The 21089-nt window shown below is 40.7% G+C and overlaps 1 protein-coding gene across 1 annotated transcript in view; it reads right to left on the bottom strand.

The window, feature by feature from the left end:
* Positions 1–3758: 3758 nt before the first annotated feature.
* PKP2 (plakophilin 2) overlaps positions 3759–21089 on the bottom strand; it is a 75333-nt gene continuing 58002 nt past the window's right edge. Inside the window, exons 7-13 of the mRNA XM_031670517.2 lie at positions 20276–20393; positions 19251–19415; positions 18189–18362; positions 12222–12375; positions 7856–8045; positions 5296–5383; positions 3759–5167 (exon numbers count right to left, since the gene is read on the bottom strand). Of these exons, the coding sequence (XP_031526377.2) occupies positions 5099–5167; positions 5296–5383; positions 7856–8045; positions 12222–12375; positions 18189–18362; positions 19251–19415; positions 20276–20393 (958 nt within the window). The 3' untranslated portion in view covers positions 3759–5098. The remainder of the gene's footprint in view (positions 5168–5295; positions 5384–7855; positions 8046–12221; positions 12376–18188; positions 18363–19250; positions 19416–20275; positions 20394–21089) is intronic.

Raw genomic sequence — 21089 nt, 5'->3', positions numbered from 1 at the left:
CCTCAGTTCCAGGAGTAAATGCTCAATACATGTAGGCTGAAAGACATCCTAACTGAAAATGGAGATCCCTAGCTTCCTAAAGCACGAAAACATCCAAAAAACTCACTGTTACTGGGAGGAACATCCTGCTACGGTTCTAAGAAAATCTGCAACAGTTTGGGCTTGATTTTTATTCCTTGACAGAGGTATTGCGTTAGCAGCTTACAGGCGAAACGCAGGCTTCCGAGAGATTTAACTGTCTCTTGAAGCGAGACTTATGAGGAAGTCTGCTCAGCCAGAGATAGGAATGTCTGTCGCTGCCTCGGTCTGCTTTTCCGGGCTAGTATGTACCTCCGGAGTCATTTTCTTGTTCACAGATCAGCGGCACTCCGGATGGGAATGAGATAAAATGTTCAGGGACTAGTCTTCAATCTATTGAAACTGCTGGTTTGCGGATTTCACTAAACCAGGATTAAGCTAGGTATGGTTTACTACTTCCAGGTGTGGTTTACTGGTCCAGGCGATGAGCTGGGCTAGACCGTGAACAAGATAAATAACTTTTGCCCTCTTGCCTGTGGCTTAGATCATGGCTGGTCACAGTGTTTACAACAGAAGCACAGCTTCAAGAGTCATTTAAGAAAAAAGGGGTTTACTGATTCATACAAAAGGTTTGTGACATGCAACATACTCTACCCCGCCCTGTAATCCGGATCCTTTCAATTTTTGTGTAACTCAGCCCCTCTCAAACTTATTGAAGTATGTGATACTTCTTTTCACATAACGCTTATAAATACCCCCAAAGAACAGACATGCAGAATTACTTGTCTGGGCCACGTTTATTTTCATTTCTACCGGCCGTCTGAGGGATGGGTCACTGTGTGTGTGTGTGTGTGTAAAATGGGTGGCTGGGGGAAGGCTGGGGGTTTTAACTACACCACTCATATCTGAAAAGAGATGGATTAAAAAAAGAAAAGCTTTGTCCCCCAAACCAGGGAACTCCAAACAACTTTAGTTAGCATTTAACGAGTACATACTGCACACTGCTTTAAGTGCTTTGTAATTATGAAAACACTCAATCCTCAAAACAATCCAATGAGGTAACCACTACTACCATTCACATACAACAGATAAGGAAAGTCGAGGCTCAGAGAAATGAAGAAACTTACCCCCGCTTGAAAGTGAGGCAGTCACGACTGAGTTTAGGCTGGCTGGTTCTAGAATCAGTCCTCTTAACCATTATGTCGGACTGTCTTCTTAACTCGCCAGAGAGCCCCACATCTCCCCAGATGGAGACATCAGTCTTTCATCCGTGGTTCCCAGGGAAGCCCCCATGAGAAACCATCCCAGCTGGGTTCATTTGGCCCTTCTAGCTATGTAACTTTGGGATGCGACTGAACCTTTCTCTGTTTCTGGTTATTTTCATGTGTAAAATGTAAATGTAAATCAACAGATGACTGGGTAAAGAAGATGTGGTGTATACACACCCACACCCACCCACACCCACACACGGAATACTACTCAGCCATAAAAAAAGAATAAAATAATGCCATTTGCAGCAACATGGATGGAGCTGGAGTTCATCACTCTAAGCGAAGCCAGAAAGAGAAAGAAAAATACCGTATCACTTATATGTGGAATCTGAGAGAAAAAAAAAGGAAACGAATGAACTTATCTACAAAAGAGAAACAGACTCATAGACATAAAGAAGAAACTTATGGTTGCCAGGGGATAAAAGGAGTGGGAAGGGATAAATTGGGAATTTGAAAATTGCACCTCCTGGGGAGTGATGGAAATGTTAGATATCTTCAGTGTGGTGGTGGTTTCATGGGTGTGTACAGGTGTGTACATCTATCAAAATCCATCAGATTGTCCACCTGAAATATGTGCAGTTTACTGTGCAGGAAGCATGCCACAATGAGGTGTTAAAGAAGAAAAAGGTGTTACTTCATGAAAAGGCTGGGAGAAGTGGTCAGTAGATGCGCACTCTTGTTCAGTCAAAGCCAGTCCCACAAGCCTCCACCTACCGACCCTGGTCTGTGCTCCACGGTCAGAGGGAGACTGTGAGGGCTTCTGTACCGTGGGTTTTTCAGATACTTAATGACCGGTAACACAACACCCTTCTTCCAGGCTGAATATTGCTGGGTTCTTACCTGTGTCTCCCAGACAGCTTTCGAGTACCTTCCCTTATCATACTGTCAACAACTCCCGTGCCAGCGTGTGGCATTTTGGTCTCTTTCCTGAACAGATCATTAACAAGGGAGTTTTCCTTTTAATTACAGTCCTTACAAGATTGAAGTTTATTTCGAAAGAGATGAAACCCTCAGTGGCACTACGTGTAAAATGTTAAACCTAAAGCAGAATTTTCTTTTGAAGAGCTTGCTTCCTTTCTAATCCGTTTCCCCTCCCACAATAAATAAAATGCAACCATTACTGAGTCTCAAGATGCACCAGTTACGGGGTCATGCTGGGCATTAGTTGAATGAATGATTGCGTAATTTTCTTCTCTGTCACTTTAATAAGAACTGAATCTTTTCTGCTGCAGGAAGACACTTGAAAGAGGACCTGACCAGATGCCCCCTAAATTCCCTCCTAATCCTTAGATTCTGCAGTTCTGTTCAAAGTACACATGTACTCAAGTCCTCCTCACTTCAATGCAAGGTCTGCATTATGTATCTTATTTAGAGGGAATTTCATGTATAACTGTAGCATGTAAGTTATATATATACACACATACTTAAGAATATACATTTCCCCCCCATTTCCTTCTTTCTCCTAAGGAATTGCTTCTTCATAAGACGATTAAAGTGCTTTTAAAGTGGTTTATTTACTCATGCTGCTGCTTTGCCCCTTTGACACGTTAATCTCCCTTCTATCTTGTCAGATAACCTTTTGGTTATTTCCATCAAGTATAAACAAATGTTTCCAGTTGACAGAAACCCAGGACAGCAGCCTCTCATATTCCAGAAAAACCATCAAGAATTCTTCACAAGGCAGCAAGCCCTTTAGGACTCTCAGCTCAAATAAACGCAAGGGCCCAGCCGAGCCTGCCTGTTCCTCTGATGAATGTCCAGTCTGGGACACGGAAAAGAAGAAAAGCTTGTGTACGGACCTATGATCAAAACTGACATTCAGTCACCTAAGGACCTCCCTCAGAAGCGCTCAGGTTTTTGTAAACAGAATGGACAGAGCAGGACACGGGGATCAAAGCCCATCTTTTCACGGTCACAGAGCCACTCAATTTACCAAAATGTGACCAGAGCTAACTTACTCGCATGTCCCTCCATTTTCACGTGGGTCAGTGGCTAGCTGGCCCCATCTTTCTCACAGGAAGTGCTTCTTGGTAAAGGATTTAGGACTCATTAGGGAACAAACATAAGCAGCTACAAAGTATTAAACTCAGGAATTAAAGTTGAAATTTAAAAGGTCAAAGCCTCAAATGTCATGTCCCTCATACCACATAAACCAAGATACATAAATAAACCAAAATGTACGCAGATCCCAATGCAGGCAGTGTTATTTTTGCCTTATTTTGTGTTTAATATTATTGAAGGCTCTACTAATGCCTTAAAAACACAGAAACTTTTTGAATATACATTAATTACTTGGAGGAATAAATAGACTCCAAATGCTTATCAGACTCTGAAAAAAGATAAATTTCTCTCTTCACTATTTTAAAAATTTGTATTTAAATAATTTCATTTTAAATTAGGTTCTCTTCATCGAGCTTTTAAAATTGAAAAAATTTTAAGTTCTAAACATAATAAAGACTTAAGTACACATTCAAATTGAAAGTGGCAATTTATTTCTTATACTTTTTTTGGCCAAAAGGAGCTGAAGGATTTTTTTTCCTTCTGACTTTCTGTAACAAACATTGTCAGGTTTTTTTTTAAAAAAGCAAAACATAACAAATTATAGTTAAGAAGACTAATTCTATCTGAATGGTATTAATCACAGCACAGTTAAAGTAACACTTAATTTAGAGTCCTTTCAATAGGTGATGCTGTCAACTTTTAAACGTGACTATTTCTCACATCATTTCTGGGTGGGCTGGACACATTCTTCCCCAGCGTAACTTCATTTTTCTTCTCGAGCACTTCCTTGACTTAAAATAATGGCTTGAGCAAGGTCATACGAGACTTAGTGGTTCTGTATTACTTTTAAACGTTGGGCAATGGAGGGCTGGTTGATAATGTAACTCATTAAAAGGAGCTGTGTTTTCAGGGCCCTGGCTGGTCCAGCAGTGTGAGAGGCCCGGGTTCCCTTTGTAGCCAATCCAGGGAACAAATTACACTGAACGGTAGTGTCAGAAGAGACTTGCATTTAATGGTGGTGTTAAATAGGTGAAATAATTTCTTGAGCAAAAATCCCACTTATTCAGAATTTAGAGGGAACACCGAATTCCACAACCATAGTTGCCTTTCTCTGTGGAAAAGATTTTTACATTTGCAACGATCACTTCCCTTCAATTTCTTTTTCTTACAGTCATGCGTGCTCTGTGATCTAAATTTCTTAAGTTCATTGAAAATCAGAGAAAAAAAATCAAGAGGATAAAAACAAGCACAAAATAAACAAACAAATGATTTTGCCATTTAAATTTTCTTCCAGATAAACTCAACAAATATTATCTCATTTCCATTTTTCTGTTTTCGACACTGCAGAACAACACACTCATGGCTCAATGGTGAAACAACATGCATGTGAGTGACACAACATGGAAACCAGAACAGGAAAACAGATGTAGATCAGACTTTAAAAAAAACCCTAGTCATACAACAGCTTCTTCCCTTATTTATTTTGTCAATGTCCATTCCACGTGAATTCACATTTTGGTTCCAGGACGCCATGCACCGTCAGCCCTGATGACAAAGACCACTATTTGCAGAGGGTGAAACCGAGCCTGGGTCTACTGGTGGCAAACCTGCAAAAGTCTTCTGGAAGACTTAATAAATTATATTCTGATCATTTGTTTTCTGGATCCTGGGGGCCATGGGAATAGAAAAAGATACAAACAGGGCATGCTTTCTTGCGGTTCACTGGGCGGGGAAGTAGAAAAATAGGTGTTTTCCTTCGGGGCTTTTTGGTGACCGAGAATAGGGAGGCTCCACGTTCTCCACTTTCCTCAGTCCTTAAGGGAGTGGAAGGCTTTGGCAGTCCGGCTGTTGACAAAATCTGTCTTCTTAAACTGAGCCTTGGGAACAAGCAAACAGAAATGTGAACTTTAACACTTTTCAGACAAGAAAACGCAGTTTGTAGTGAGTTCTCACCAGGGCCCAGTCAAGCAGGGCATTATCACCTGGCTCTTTCCAGCATCCTTACCTTCTTGTAGGCGCTGTGCAGCTCTGCGTGCGACCACAGGGAATACAGGAGAACAGAGGCTGCTTTACTTGCTTTGTTGGAGGCAGAGCTGAAACGAAGAAACGGACATTTTTCTGAGATGAGGGAGAATGTAGGAGGGTTCTCCACGCTGCCTTTGGACAGTCTGGAAATCTTTAACTGCTGTCGCTCAGTAGCCATTCATTAAGTCAGGCCACTCATCATGGTGAGCCTCGGGAGGCCAAGGGCCATGTGGGTGTTTGTGTTTTTTTTTTTTTTTTTTTAAATCTTTTTAACCACTAGCAAAGGGCTAACAAACAAATAGTTTATAGAGCAAATTCCGGGTATTTATAAGGAATACATTCTTAAGACTTTTACAAATCCTTGGATTTATTTATAGGATACAATTTTTAAAAATATATTTATATTATATATTTGTAGAATGTAAATATATTTGTATACTTATAATGCACATTTTAAATACAAACATATGAAAAGTATGACTTAAAAATATATACACCTCTTAAGACTTAGTGACTCCATTAAAGGAGTAATGTAGCTTTTTCAAATTAATAATAATAAATAGAAAATAATAATAAAATAAATAAAGAATAATAAAATAAATTCTTGCTGGAGTATTTGGTAAAGCAGTTTCAAAATTTCCTTGTTTTTGGAGAGAGCAGATGAAAAATGTGTTCCCGTTAGAAATCCAAGTCACCGCTGACATGAGACTGTACTGAATTCCTGACGTTCTGCTTTGAAGTTTGTCTTAAACTTCCTGTTTCTGGCTAAGGATCAGTGCGTTCTGACATCTCTTTCTCTCCCATCACTTGAATTAACACTTGGCTGAATTTTTGCTTTTAACAGAGAAACAAAGATTTTATTTTTCCTGTCCTAGGAGCTGGTAAGGACGCAACCAAGAACAGAGCGTGCGAGCTGCGGAGCAGCTTCGTACCCAGGCTGGGCTCGCTCATCAGCCGAAAGACCTTCTCGTCCAGGCCAGCCTTACAGGGCAGGCAAGCCAAACCTGCACTTTACAGAGTTCCTTTTAGGACCCGAGGGACTTTCCGGAGTCACTAATAACTGAAGTACCGATAAGTCCATGAAAGTTATGGATCTCTAGTATTTAAAATTGGAAAAAGCTCTTAAATTGTGAGGGAGGTGTGGTCGTAAAGTCTGTTCGTAGATTGGTTGCTTGGCAGTAGGAACTCATTTATTCAAAGATGAAATGTAAACGGTGCTTGGTCGTCAGGCTGGCCCACAAACTATGGGTTAGGATGCCACACTCTAGCAAGGAAGGGGCGGCAGTGCGCACATTTGGTAGAAGTTCCTTGTTAATTTTTTTGGGGGGGGGCAGACAAGGCCCGAGAGGACTGGCTCACAAGTGGACACTCAGTACAACAAAGAAGTAACAGCAGAGCACACTCCCATATTTCGCTAAGCCACAAGAAGTTTCCAAAAGGGATGGTATGTTCCCATGTGCTTATGATGTCTGAAAACTCAAATAATTAAAGTCATCTTGTCTTATGAAGGTCTGCTGAGAAGTTGGGATGACTACTGAGAACTGCCATTTCTGCTCTGCACCACTGATGCATTCTTTCCACAAGGGCTGAGCAACTGCTGTCGGGGAACAGGTGACGGCCTCCCTGCTCTGGGGAAACCGCCATTCTGACCTAGGTCTCCTTTTAATCGTGTGACACTGCATGCGGCTTTCCTTCCCCGTGCGCTTTGCCAGAGGGGGACTGCAGAGCACAAGGGGCCCAGACAGGCTGGGGCTGTGGGGGCGGGGCCGTGTGTCCATGCCAGGATGCCACAGGCTCCCCCGCTAGCTCTGTGCAGCCAAGCACACATTTGTCCCCTACAGGTGATGTCTGTTTGCTTTGCAAATCATTAGAACTGGGCTATAATAACATTTCTTTTCTTAGGATCCCATCACTTTAAATAACTAATAGTGATAATTTGGTTACACAATGTTTTTCATTCTCTTTCCCATTCCCCCCCCCCCTTTTTAAATGGGAATATTTTGAAGACAGAGACAGGGATGTAGGATGACTTACATGCATTAAGCCTTCTATTCTCAAAAGAGAATAAGAGACGGAAGAGACATGACAGGGAAAAATGAGAAAGCAAGAATTTCTTCCTGTGCTGCCTCCTACTTCTTGTGCCATCACTTGGGGTGACACTGGCTTCACTGGTTAAGTGAAGAGGGCATTCCGTCCACAGGACTCCAATTTGCCTACATTAATCTCTTCTTAAGTCACAGCTGTGGCTCTGGGAAATAATTCAGCAGGTCAATAAAATGCTGGACTGCACCACTCAGGGAAGCTATGGCGTTCAACTACTTCTATATTGTAGAAGAGAATGAGCACCTATTTGGCTTGGAGGATTCAGTTTTTCACTTGCCTGATTCCCTAAGGACCGGCCCCGCTCTACAGTCTTATTTTTGGCGGTGCTGCCTCACGGCACCGGATGACGGGACATTCACAACCCCGTTACTTACATCTGGGAGTGGTGGGTGGGTGGGATGGGGAGACAACCGACAGGCAGATGCTAAAGGACTTACATGTCACCTGCGCTTATGGTCATAATTTTCTGCAGGCCCCCAGTGTTTAGAAGATCCCGTGCATTCTGGTAGCTGTTCTGGATTACATTGTTCAATGTGTAACAGGCAGAGGCTGTAGTTTCAATGAGAAGGTCAGTACTTGGGACTGTGTCGGGAATTATGGAAACCAAATCAGGCAGCGTTTCTTTGGCTACAAAGTGAAAGAAAAAAAGAATCCTTGATTAAAAAGATTGTTCCTTAATCTCAAGATCCCAGTAACATTTTGGGTACAGAACATTTAAGAAGAAACATTTGGTTAACAAACATATGGAAAGATACAACCTCTCAAATCCTCAAATTAAAAAAATTGATTTTTAAAAAGATGGTTCTCTGTGCTCCGTGCACTGGAAGTCTTTGCAGAAAGCAATTTGATAGCAATGTCAAAAATTTTTTTTAAATTTTCACATTCTTTGATTCAGTATTCCCACTTCTGAGGATTTATCCTAAAGACATCGCTTTAAAAATGGAAAAAGCAGAGATCTTTATTATAGTATTATACGTAAATGAAAAACTATAAAAAGCTTAAACATCCCAACAGAAATATGATTAACCATAAAACATCTGCCAAGAATATTGTGCCTCCCCAAACATATCTATGAACCATGTATAATAATAAGAAAAATATGTGTTGATATTCTATGTGAAAAAGATCAGTGTGCTTATTTATATGAAGAATACATATTATTGTAACATTAGGGAAAAAATACACACAAGAAACCTGAGAAGAAATATGCTAAAATATTAATAGGACTTGTTTTCTGACAACAATGCTGATGGCAACCTAAAAGTAATTTTTAAAAATTACCTGTACTGTCGAAAGTTTCTTTAATGCAAAAATAACACTATTAGTAAAAAAGAGAAAGAAACTACTTAAAATCTATTTTTTCACTATGTCTTTAAGTTCTGGGTTATAGGGTTTTGGTTTACCTTTTTCTGTAGTAACAAGAGAAATATTAATATTTGATGATTATATTATAACCTGTCCTATAGTACACATGTTGGGCAATACGAATTTGCACTTGCTATTTTGCCAAAATTCGTCTCACGTACGTTTTCTTTTTTTGTCCCTCTACTTTGGACTCTCCTTGAAAGACAGAGAACTTGCCTCTGTGGTTCCTCATAGCTCTTTATTTCAGTGCTGTGTTTATCATGGTCGTACAGTTACGTCTGCCTAATTTTGTTGTTTCTTCATCTGAGTTCATGTGGCACCTTGAACTGCGCTGCTCTGACGTGTGCCTGTCTGAATTCCAAACGGGGCTGTGGGCTCCTTGAGGACAATTACTGCATTTGTTTCTGGCTCTCTGGCCGCGATCACTAAGCCTAGGACAGAGAGGTACTCAACAAAACAAACAGAGCCATACGCCCTCCTCTGGCAACACCTGGGTCTGACGGACAGGAAAGACCTGCTCAAAGGCCTGCACGCTTCCTTTTTTCCTGTCGTCTAAGCACCCCAGCATCGTGTTAGCTCGGAGCTCAGTCTCTGAAGATACACTTTTTTGGTTTTAGTCCTGTCTGCCACTTAACGGCCGTGCTATCTGGGCAAGCTACTGAACCTCTTCATGCTACATTTTCCCAATCTGTAAAATGGGATAATAACAGTATTTACTCCACAGGCTTGTTTTGAGGCATTAAATGAGTCACCATGTGCTGGCTGCACCACAGTGCCCAGCACACGGGAAGTTCTCCATAGACGTGAGTTATTATCAGAAGGCTTCCTCCTTTTAACAAGGTAGACCACAGAATGAAAGGCCTTGAGAACTGAGTTTTCCTGTCGCTGAATTTAGGTCAACAGCAAGAAAACAATGTGAGACAATCACAACAGAAAACGCTCAGTCCATCTCCCTGCAGGGCGCAGCGATGGCTGGCGGAGGCCCAGGTGGCCCACCCTGAGAACCCTCTCTGCTGAGAGACGGTCCCATGTCCCCTCCCTCTGCACAACCAACAAGAATGTCCATTTCTACACACCAAGTTTAAGGCTGAAACTCGGGGTTATGTCTGAGGAGGAGTGAGAGTTACAGAGTGAGAGTTTTTAACACTTTATGCCTGTTTTTTGTAGAACAACAGTGTAAGTGTTTACATCAACAAAATTAAATACTGCAATGTGGTAAGGGAGGGTAATTCAGCCTCTGCGCGCGCACACACACACACACACACAAGACAGGAACTTTGAACTCCAATTATGTATTTGACATAAAGCCAACCTGGGACTGAAAAAATTGCATTTATCTTGTCACTTCTCTTCTACTACTGTCTCTTCTCACTACTGTCTTTAAAATGAGGGGAGGTTTATCAGTGAAACTGAAGGAGGAATCATAAAATGGCTGCACTTAGGCTAACAGACGGCTTATTCTTACGCTCGCCCTTAGAGCGGTCAACAAACTGGACCGACCGGTCGCTACCCACAGCTCCAGGCGCATTGTTAAAACTGTATCTATTGATCTGACTGTTTCTACTTTACTCCAGTAACTGAAAGTAATAATCATGCTTGGTCTCTGAGTCGTTCTCCAGGGAGAAGGTCACAGGATTGTCACCTTACAAAATAGCATGAATTGCCAAGAAGACCATGCCTTGGGTGCTTACGAGATAAAGAGATGGAAAGAGCGACAAACACTAGCCTCTACAGGCCTGGTCCCCTGGAGGCATCATGACGCCTCTCTGAGTCTTCTGATGGGAAAACGATTCTGTTGATTGTTATCGATGCTTTATTGCTTGAGCTGTGGCCTATAACCACCCCACGCCATCCCCAGAGGGCTTCACAGTTTTGAAGGCACCACCCTGCTGGGAGTCCCCTTTGCCAGGCAAAGTAATAAAGCTGCCTCTTTTCTTCAAAGCTCCAAGACCCGGTCTCTGAGTTATTTGGCTCCTCCGGAATGGGGCCGATCTTTCAGCAACAAAATCATCTTACGTAAATTGTGGGGCTACCGCTGCACTGTCCCAGCAGGTGGAGGGCTGCAGAGCCTGACACGAGCATTTCCGCCCCGAGGGCACAGGCTGTAAGCAGCGCTCACTTCTTTTCTCATCAGCAATGTTTTAAAGATGGAGTCAACACTTCATTTGAAGGAAAAAAAAGCCAAAGGATAACAGACCTGAAGCGCAGCACAAAGGTCCGGAAAGACAATGAGGGGAGCACTTTCCTAATTTTGAGACTGCCTGTGGCAAGGTTTCTTTCAGACTCACTGAAAACTTTCCAGGCCCTCTGTATTTACAATGGGCTCAAAACCACTGTATGACACCACCTGTTCAATGCCGTGCTGCTGGCTGTCTTTGGAAATGGCTTTATTAAAACACAAGCACAGACTTCTGGTACTGGGGTGTGTGTGTGTGTGTGTGTGTGTGTGTGTGTATCCCAAAATAATCCAATCCGTTAAAAAAGTTGTTATCAGAATTTTGTGAAAAACTGAATTTTAAGTTGTCAGAAATGACTAATTTATGAAGCATTAGGAAGCATGATTATTTTTAGCATTAGCTTTCTATCTGATCTCATTTTATAGTTTTTGATTTAATTCACATTCATAAATAAAATGAATGAAAATTTGTATTATTTGATAGTGTAACATAGTTATCATCTCTGTCTATAATACAGACTTCACAGCATGGGGAACTATATTCGATATCTTACAGTAGCTCATGGTGAAAAAGAGTATAAAAAAAAATGTATGTTCATGTATGACTGAAGCACTGTGCTGGACACCAGAAACTGACACAACATTGTAAACTGACTATACTTCAATAAAAAATAAATTAATTAATTTAAAAAAGAAAAAAAGTCATACAGACTTCCAAAAGAGGAAGCAAATATTTATTCCAAAACCATCTATGTCAAATCTGCTCCATGCAGTGGTTCCTTCTTGTGATTCTCTGTCCATCCATTTTTTCCCTGGTACAATGGCCAGGCTTCTGAAGTGAACACCTACTGTGTGTGTGTGTGTTTGTGTGTGTGTTTGTGTGTGTGTTTAATGTTTTAGAAGAGTGGTGCTTACAGCAGGAGATGCAGAGAACATTCTGAAAGACACAGGTTAAAAAGACTTCACTGGATGGCACACCCGAGGGCTGAAAAATATCAAATATGTCACCTATCTTGTTCATTAATTTCTCTTTGGTAGTAATTAAAACAACAACAAAAAAGCTGGATATTAAGAAACATCCTGCTTGAGACCAGCGAGAAAGCCTACCCTTGACGCCTGGGCGCACAAAACCAGTTCTATATACCACATTTTGCTTTTAATTGACACTTTCAGCTCATCATTGTGGAAACAATGCGATAAGGACATTTTATGGCACTTGTATTTCCAATACGTACACATTACAACCAGACACACCGACTCACCAATTTCATTCTGCAGAGAAAGGTTCCGAGACAGATTCCTCAGCAGGGAGACGGCGGTCTTTTTCACACTGGGGTCACCAACATGCAGCATCTTCCGTGTGTGATGAAGGCCGTTCTCCTTCTGGACAACTGTCTGCGCCACTGATGCTGGCATCTGTTTTGTGAGATACGCCATGTAAATTCTACTGCATTTCACTTCGTGGGAACAGTAAGTTTCTGTAGTTACTAGAGACTGAGCAAGATGTCTTCAAAACTAGAGATATCTTCTTTGAACTCTTGTTAGGTTTTCCATTTAATTACTGTTAATTACAATTAATTTAATTACTATTACTAAGTTTATTCAGTATTTTTAAATAAAATATTAGGTTTGGCTAGTTACTACTTTTTGTGTGTTTATAAATAAGATGGGTTTGTCTTTTCATTCTTCTTATCATATTCTGCTTTTTATTCACATTTTCAGCTCATCATTGTGAAAGAGAAGGACCAACTGTTTTAGAATCAAAGTTGCACTAATGTCATAAAATTAGCTGAGTAAGTGTTTTTCCTTTTTCTATTTTCTTGGACTATCTGTGTAATGCAAGAATAATCTCAGTTTTGTGGGTCTGGTAGAATTTAGGTGTAAAGCCAGCTGAGCTGGGAAAAATTTTAAAGGGAGATGTCATCAATTATTATTTCAATGTATTTACTGGTTGTTGGCTTATTCACCTATTCTGTTTCTTTGTGTTCAAATCTTGGCATTTCACATATTTTAGTAAATATGTAAAATTCATCTCCAAAACAAGCCAGTCTATTCTGAAAGAGACACTGACTTTTAAAGAAAGCAATGTATGGCTAGTCAGACTGTCTGTTAACTCTATTCTCTGTACCAGAGGCTGCATGTGCAAGCGTCTGGTCCAGGTCTAGGTCCACCAAAGGCAAATCTTATGTGGAATTAGGCTGGCCGCCTACTCTTCCAGGGTCTGAGTACCATGCCAGGCAGGCCCTTCCTAGCATCAGCAAACCTCCAACAGCACTGGGGCTCTAGCCTGTACCTACAACTTTTCACATTTTTGTTTGAAGCTAATATGAGACTACCATGCCACAAATCCACGTATTCTTTTTATTAAAATTAAATTTAATTTTTTGAAGTATAGTCAGTTACAATGTGTCAATTTCTGGTATACCGCACAACGTCCCAGTCATGCATATACATACAAATTTTCATATTCTTTTTCATTAAAGGGAATTATAAGATATTGAATATAGTTCCCTGTGCTATACAGAAGAAATTTGTTTTTTTAATCTATTTTTATATTTTTTATATATTGTGGCTAACATATATTCTTTTTAAAATTGAGGTACAGTTGGTTTATAATACTGTGTTAAAAAATCCGTGTATTCTTGGCCATTCTCCAGGGTGTCTATTTTGTTTATCTACATGCTCCTTCTTTCCCCCACCTCCTGCAGGCTGCTCGCCCTCTGACATTCTCCACTGCACCTTCTACAGTAGCTGTGGGTTCTTAATACAGGGACCAGGATAGGTTTCCGGGAGGGAACAGGACATCCTTAAGATTACTCTTGTGCTCATTCTCTTCTCAGGGAAAGAGACCATAACTTCCATTAGATACTCAAAGTGCCCACGACTCAAAGAAATTTGATAACCACTACTTCAGGATGCCTGTTCTATTGTAAGCAAGTTACACTTTGCCTTTTACTAACTTGCAGAACATTTCCTTAGACCATTTTCTCTCTTCTGAGAAGAATCCCCCCTGCAGCCACCTAGAGGGGAGGCTGCTTATTCTGCCCAATGCCTCGGCCTCTTCCTCCTCCTCCTCCTCCTCCTCGGGTCCATTAGCATCCCTTTCTCATCCCAGTGGCCCACCCAGGAAGGCCTTTCCCCTCATGCACACGCTCTGCTCCGCGGAGTCACTGCCATCAGCATCTTCTCTTTCAGCTCAGGGCCTAGTATATAAAAATGATCATTGGAAACATAAATGCTGGTTCACTGAGGGAAACAGGAGACGCCGGTGCGGAATGGTCTTCAGAATTTCCTCAATAAGGAAAACAACCAGATTTATCAAAGAGAGATTTTTATTCCAGCTTTAGGATATATGTGAGAATGACTATTAATTAGTCAACTATTTACAAACAGCAATCCTTGTTCGTACTGCCCTGATTACTAATGAGGGTGAGGACCTTTTCAAATATAGATAATAAAGCCATTGCTCTATTATCCTTTGTGAAGTGCTGTTCAAATCTCTTGTCCATTTTTCTACTGGGTTGTCTGTCTTTTTATTGTTAATGTAATAAATTCTTTAAAATTTCCTAGATATCAACCTTTGTTACTTATATCTTTACAACTTTACAAACATCTTTTCCTACTCTGTGGTTTGCCTTTTTTTATTGTTTTAGCAATGTCTTTGAAAGCATGATAGCGTAAGTTACTAACTATTAATTTAAATGTAGTAAGTTTATAAAATACTTTATGGTTAGTGCTTTTTGTGTCTGCTGTTAAGAAATCTTTCCCTATTTCAGATCACAAAGATATTCTTCTATGTTATCATTTAGAAGCTTCATTGTTCTCCCTTCACATTTAAATCTTATTGCTGTTGGAACTGATCCGTGAGCAAGATGCGAGGTACGGAATACACTTTGTTTTTTCCCAGTGGGTATCAAATTAAGTGGCTTTAAAGTGTTTCAGAAACTTGACAGAAACAGACTCATAGACAGAGAACACAAACTTGTGGGTGCCGGGGGGACAGGGGTTGGAAGGGACAGACTGGGAGTTTGAAATCTGTAGATACTGACAGGCGTATATAGAATAGATAAACAAGATTATACTGCATAGCACAGGGAAATATATACAAGATCTTGTGGTGGCTCATGGTGGAAAAGAATGCGACAATGAATATATGTATGTTCATGTATGACTGAAAAATTGTGCCCTACACTGGAAATGGACACAACATTGTAAACTGACTATAACTCAATGAAATAAAAATTTTTAAAAATTAAAAAAATTTAAATGTTTTAGAAACTTGAAAACTGTTTATTACAATCACTTTTAACTTCTACAATGTAATATTTAATTTTATGTGTATAACATAATAGATTGACATATGTATATATTGTGAAATAATTAGCACAATAAGTTTAGAAACAGCCATCACCACACATAGTTACAATTTTTTTTTCCTTCTTGTGATGAGAAATTATAAGGTCTACTCTCTTAGTGATTTTCAAATACACAATACAGTACTGTTAACGACAGTCATCACGCTGCACAGTACATCCCCAGGACGGACTTACACTGTACTAAGAGAATTTGCTAAATGAGTAAATTTTATCAATCCATCCTCTTACTTGTTTATTTTTGGTCTTTTTTTTTAATAATAACCATTACACCTGAACTAATAAAGTTTATATTAAGGTAGTCCTACTGACAAGAAATGACCGTCATAATTACGTTTAAATTATAGACTCTATCTTTTAGGTGCTACTATTTAATTACTATTAAGTACTTTTATACTTAAATTATAGAATCTATCTTTTGGGAGCTATTCAGTTCTTTGCCATCTGAGGCACGAGGCCATCAAGGCTCCAGCTGTCTGTTATGGACACAGGTTGATGGACTGGACATTTTCTGCAACTATGTTTCACAGCCTATTTTCAAGTTTTTTGTATTCAGTGATTCCTTTTAGAAATTACAAAAACAAGTTTTTTTTTTAAATCACACCATCTAGGCATGACAAAATTAGGAAAAGAAATAATTAGGACATAAATTGTAAGTCAAAATTTAAATAAAAAGCATCTCATAACTTAAAGGAACAAAGGGTCCTCGTATCACTGTCCCATGCCGCTAACAATTTTCTCCTGCAAATCTCTAGTTAAGTTCAACTCTAACAACCTTGATCATGGATTAATTCCAGTTTAATGTAGGTCTCCCTTCAGAGGACTGGACTGGTTTAAGGTTAGGTATGATTTTAAATGCCTTGCCGTAATTATAGCAGGAACGAAGGTATCTCCGTTGCTTGAGCTCCTTTTGGACTGGGAAGGCTCCTATTACCTTAGATTTCTGTCTGTGTGTTTGTTTGTTTATCCCAGCTAGATTATCACAAAGCACAGTGATTTTTGTCACATTCACCACTATATACGTGGCACTAGGCTAGTGCCTGCTGTGTAGTGGGTGCCCACAAACTGTTTATTTAATAAATGAATAAAGGAACTTAGGATCTGAGGAATAAGCTACATATTCAGAGTTTAAGTGGCTTCCTGTATGTTACATGGCAAATATTCCTGTATTCATAGGAACATGGAAACACCACTGGACAGCTTGGATTCCATGAGAAATCCTGGAATGGAAAAGGCTAAAACCCAGGCTTAGAGGGTTAGCTCACACTGAGCCATCCTCAGAGCGTAGTGAGCTTAAATATATACACACACTGCAATTTAATTTCTGACATTTTCTATTAAGTTGGCTGGCAGTAATAAGAGGGCTTCTGTAGTCTGGGAAAGTGAAAGAAATGGTTTTGGGAAACCAAGCACAGGGAAATGGGAAAGTATGATGAAAAATCTCGTCCCTGTGTCAGTCAGGGCTCCCTGGTTGTTCCCCATTTCTTTCTCTTTGTGCAGAAGTACATTTTGAAGAAAAACAAAGAAATTAAAGCTTGGTTGTATTCTTTTTTGTTTTGTTTTTGTTCATGGAGGTACTGGGGATTGAACTCACTCTACCACTAGGCTATACCCTCCCCCCAGTTTGGCTGTATTCTTAATGACACTGCTAAAACAAGATAAATACTGGTATCTTAGTATTTCACCATTTTACTCAAAACAGAGCCAAGTTTCTGTATAAACACATTATTAAAGAATGAACATAGTTTCTCAGATGCAGAACACAGAATATTTTTGTTGCCTACAAGAGTGTTACCTCTGTGATGATGGATAATTAGAGACTGGCCATATTATGAACTATCTGGGGAGAGTTTATTCTAGTCATTTCATGATCAAGGCAAAGATTATAAGCTTAGTTCAAAAATTAAATATTTCTAGATCCCCTTACTATGATGCCAGGTGTAAAATACACGGGGAAAGGAACATGTTCTTCCATTTTTTTATATTTTGATTTTGCTGGTATAAAGTACGTGCACCTGGAAAGAGAACTAGTTCTTTGTTTTGTGGCTGAATCTGTGGGACAGAAGAGCACAGATGTCCTTTCCAACTGCAGTGGACATGCACTGTTTCTGCTTTCCAGCACTCACTCTTCCTTTGGGTAATAACACTCTGACTTTCCACTAGGGAGCCACTCCTTCACCATTTCGGTCCATGGGGTACAAGTGGCAGTGATCCTCGTCCACCCAAACCCATGCCCCCGAAATTCACATGTGAGCCCATAACCCAGACCTGGCCAATCAACGCCACAGGCTCCTAGCCACAGGTGCTGGTTTGGGAATGGGCAAGTGAGACTTACTCCCCAAGTTCTCAATGGAGTTATTGGGAAAACAGTCGTTTTTTTCCTTTGGGGACACTGGGCTGAATCAAAGGTAAGCCTGAAATCACTGGTGACTCTCTTTATTGTAATGTGAGGACAGCCTTTGAGAATGAAACCAACAGAGGGAAACAGAGTCCAGAGACAGAGTCATAATTATAATCGTGGGGCACCTATGTCCCACCATGACAGAAGGAAGACCCACCCTGGACTTTTCAGTTATATGAGCCAAGGAATTCCTCTTTTTCGCCTAAGCCCGCTTAGGTCGGACTCTGAGACATGTAATACTCACAGATACCAGTAAGTCTTTCACTCACAGTCTGACTTGGCTTTGCAGAAGCCAAGGCTAAAAGTCCTGGGAAGCTGGAACTCTCTCAGGCAATTCCTGAGAACTGTTTTGACAGAGGCAAGAAAACCTGTTCTTTCCTCACTGTCTGAACTTAACATAGGTGTGCCCACAATGTCATTATTTTAAAAAGCAGAAAAACAGACATGGTACTCACCGGTCCACTTCCTGCCGTGAGATTCTGGAGCGCTCCCAAAGATGCTTCCTGCGTGTAGTTCCGGCCACTCTTGGCGATCAAGGACAGATACATCCGTATCACGATGGAGTGCCACAGCCACTCCACGCCCTTGGGGTTGCTCTTTTCCTCCGGCATCGGCATGTCCTGGTATTGCTAACCATACACACGATGAAATCCAGAATTAACACCTTCAAGTGATTTCTGCAATTGCACACCCAAACTGAGAGACCAGACATAGTCTTGCCTAGACAGACTAACAATTTGCATGATAAGAAGCCCTCAGAATCAAAGTGAAAAGGCAAATACGTATGATTCCAATGACTTAACTTTTAGTCCATGATAACCACTTCTTCCTCTCAACACCCTGTACTCACAACTTCACATTTCACAATGAGAGAGAATGCAGAGAATTAAGTATAGACGGTTCTAGAAGTTTTCAGGCTGCTGTTAAGCTGAAATCTACATTAGTCACAACCGCTCTGAAGGTCTTTCCTGAGAGCCTTATGAAGTTGTCCGGGAGGCCATCTACATCTACCAGTCAAGTTCACAAGCACCAACATGCTCTGAGGAGCAGCAGAGGTCGCATCGCTTCATTTCCATGAAATTTCAGTATGGAGAGTATTCCTTCCCATGGGGTTTGCTTAAGGTGTCCACGTTTGCTTTCAGGACGTTCACAGCTGAATGACAGGGCTGCTTTCAATGTTAAGACAATGCTCTACCACTGGCCACGTAGCATTAAACTTATTTCCTAGCCTATAGGGCACAGAGCAGTATGGTTTGATGGCTAACAGTGTAAATCTGGGACCAGACTGCCTGGGACTGAATTCCATCTCCTCCACTAATTTGCTGGATTATTCTGGGAAAATTAACTAAGCTTTCTCTACCCCTGTTTCCTCATCAGTAAATGGAAGTATTAATAATACACACCTCATGGGGTTGATGGAAGGGTTCAAAGAACTTAAAACAGTGCCTGACGTATACCAAGTACTCAGAAATACACACAGCATATGCATTTATTCTTTCAAATCCCTCCCAATGTACCTCTTTGACTTTCCTGCTTCGACTGCCAAAACACCCGACACTTCTGTTGCTGTCTGCCTGGATGGTCCGGTTTTGAATATAGATACTCTGGGAGTATTTCTCGGGGAGCTCTGCCTCCAGCTGGTAGGAGAGGTTATGAAGAATGCACACACAGTTCTCTGTGGCCTGAGAAAACAGGACATGACCACCGATCAGACAATACAGAAATTCCTTTGCAGGTGCAACACCACAGGGCTTCGGGTTCACTGGATGTGACAGGCACACTTGGCCTGCAGGGTGCCTGGGGGAGGGAAGTGGAGAACGGCTGGGAAGGCTAGGGCTAAGCCAAAAATGGGCACGCGCACAACGCTAGAAAGTAGAGGCCAAAGGTTTTAAAACATCGGAGAGCCCTTCTGGTTTACTTTTTAAAGGGTGCTCAGAATGATTCTAAAAATTTAGATACATTCCTTAGCACTCATGTAGAGCTGGAAAACAGGAGGAGATATTTCTTACAGGGGCCAATCGGGAGTCGACTGCAACGATCAGTATGAAAGACGAACAAATCGGGACAGCAGCGGTGGCGTTAAAGAGGCGCGGTTACACGGAGGGGCATTGCAGACACAGAACGCACGTGATTCGCTGGAGTGGATGTGGGATGAGAGCGAAGGGAGCGAGTCCCAGGATTACTCAGATTTCTATTTTCATTTGGTAGATGGTAACAATTGTTAAGAAGGATTACACAGGGGGAGCAAGTTTGGGGATGAGGAAAGAGGTGAATTTAATTTCACTCCTGAATGTGTAGCATTTGGGCTCCTTTCAAATATCCACAGAGTTGTTAAACAGATAGAAATCTGGGGCTGGAAGATGGAAAGAAAAATGGGGCTGGATGGATTTTAATACTTACAAGCACGTATGGGAAATCTTAAGCTCACCAAATGAATCAACGAACAAAGCAAACCCAAGCAGCTACTTTAAGAATACTCTAAAGCGTCTTAGTAAGACTCTGTAAGTAATTCAGTATGTGAGATATTTAACCCTTGATTTACCTTGTCATCTGGCTGGTAGTCGGCAATGGTTCCTCTGACATAATGGACCAGTGAGTCAATCAGTCCGTCACACCTTCTCATCACTTTCCTCCCTTCGGGGCCAGCTGAGCTCATGTTTCTATCAAGAAAAACAAACAAAATCATAAGGCTGTGGCTGTGTATCGAATAAGTTTTTGTTTCAAAGCTACTTCCAAGGGTTTGGAAAACTGGCAAAATTTGTCAACATATGACAGACTTGTCCTGGGGTCAATAAATCATCAATTCTCTTGATGGTCATCAACTCTAGACACAATTTATAACTATATTCGTAACATGTCATAGTGTCAGTAGAAGTCTTCTGTCTACTTCATTCCAAGCACCAAGATTGTAGCATTATTTCCTTAATCCTTACCCCATGTTTGAGAGGGTATAAATATATGAGAAAAACATTTTGCAATTAAAGACGAACAAATGTCACATTAGACATAGCGGTATACTTAGATGTCCAAGTCCTATCTTGTTCTGTGCCTTAATTCTAAGTAACTTAAACTTATTTACATTCTCTGGGCCTCAGTTTCTTCATTTGTAAATACAAGGTGTTAGACTATATTATTTGGGGGTTTTGTAGGTTTCAGCATAAAGTGTTATTGACAAATATTAAACCAAACGCTCTAAAATGTGATGATTCATGATTTTGTAATTAAAATGGCAGAGAGATGTCACAAAAAATGCAGAGTTTCACAGTATGTAAGACCTAAGTTAAAAGCATGACCTATAAATATCTTTGCACTTAGTCTATTTCTAATTTGGCTAAGCCAGGACACCTTTCTATAAA

Source organism: Vicugna pacos, chromosome 34 (assembly GCF_048564905.1).
Source record: "Vicugna pacos chromosome 34, VicPac4, whole genome shotgun sequence".
NCBI lineage: Eukaryota > Metazoa > Chordata > Mammalia > Artiodactyla > Camelidae > Vicugna > Vicugna pacos.
Note: the sequence above shows the minus strand (reverse complement) of the source record. Positions and strands in the feature narration are given on the sequence as shown.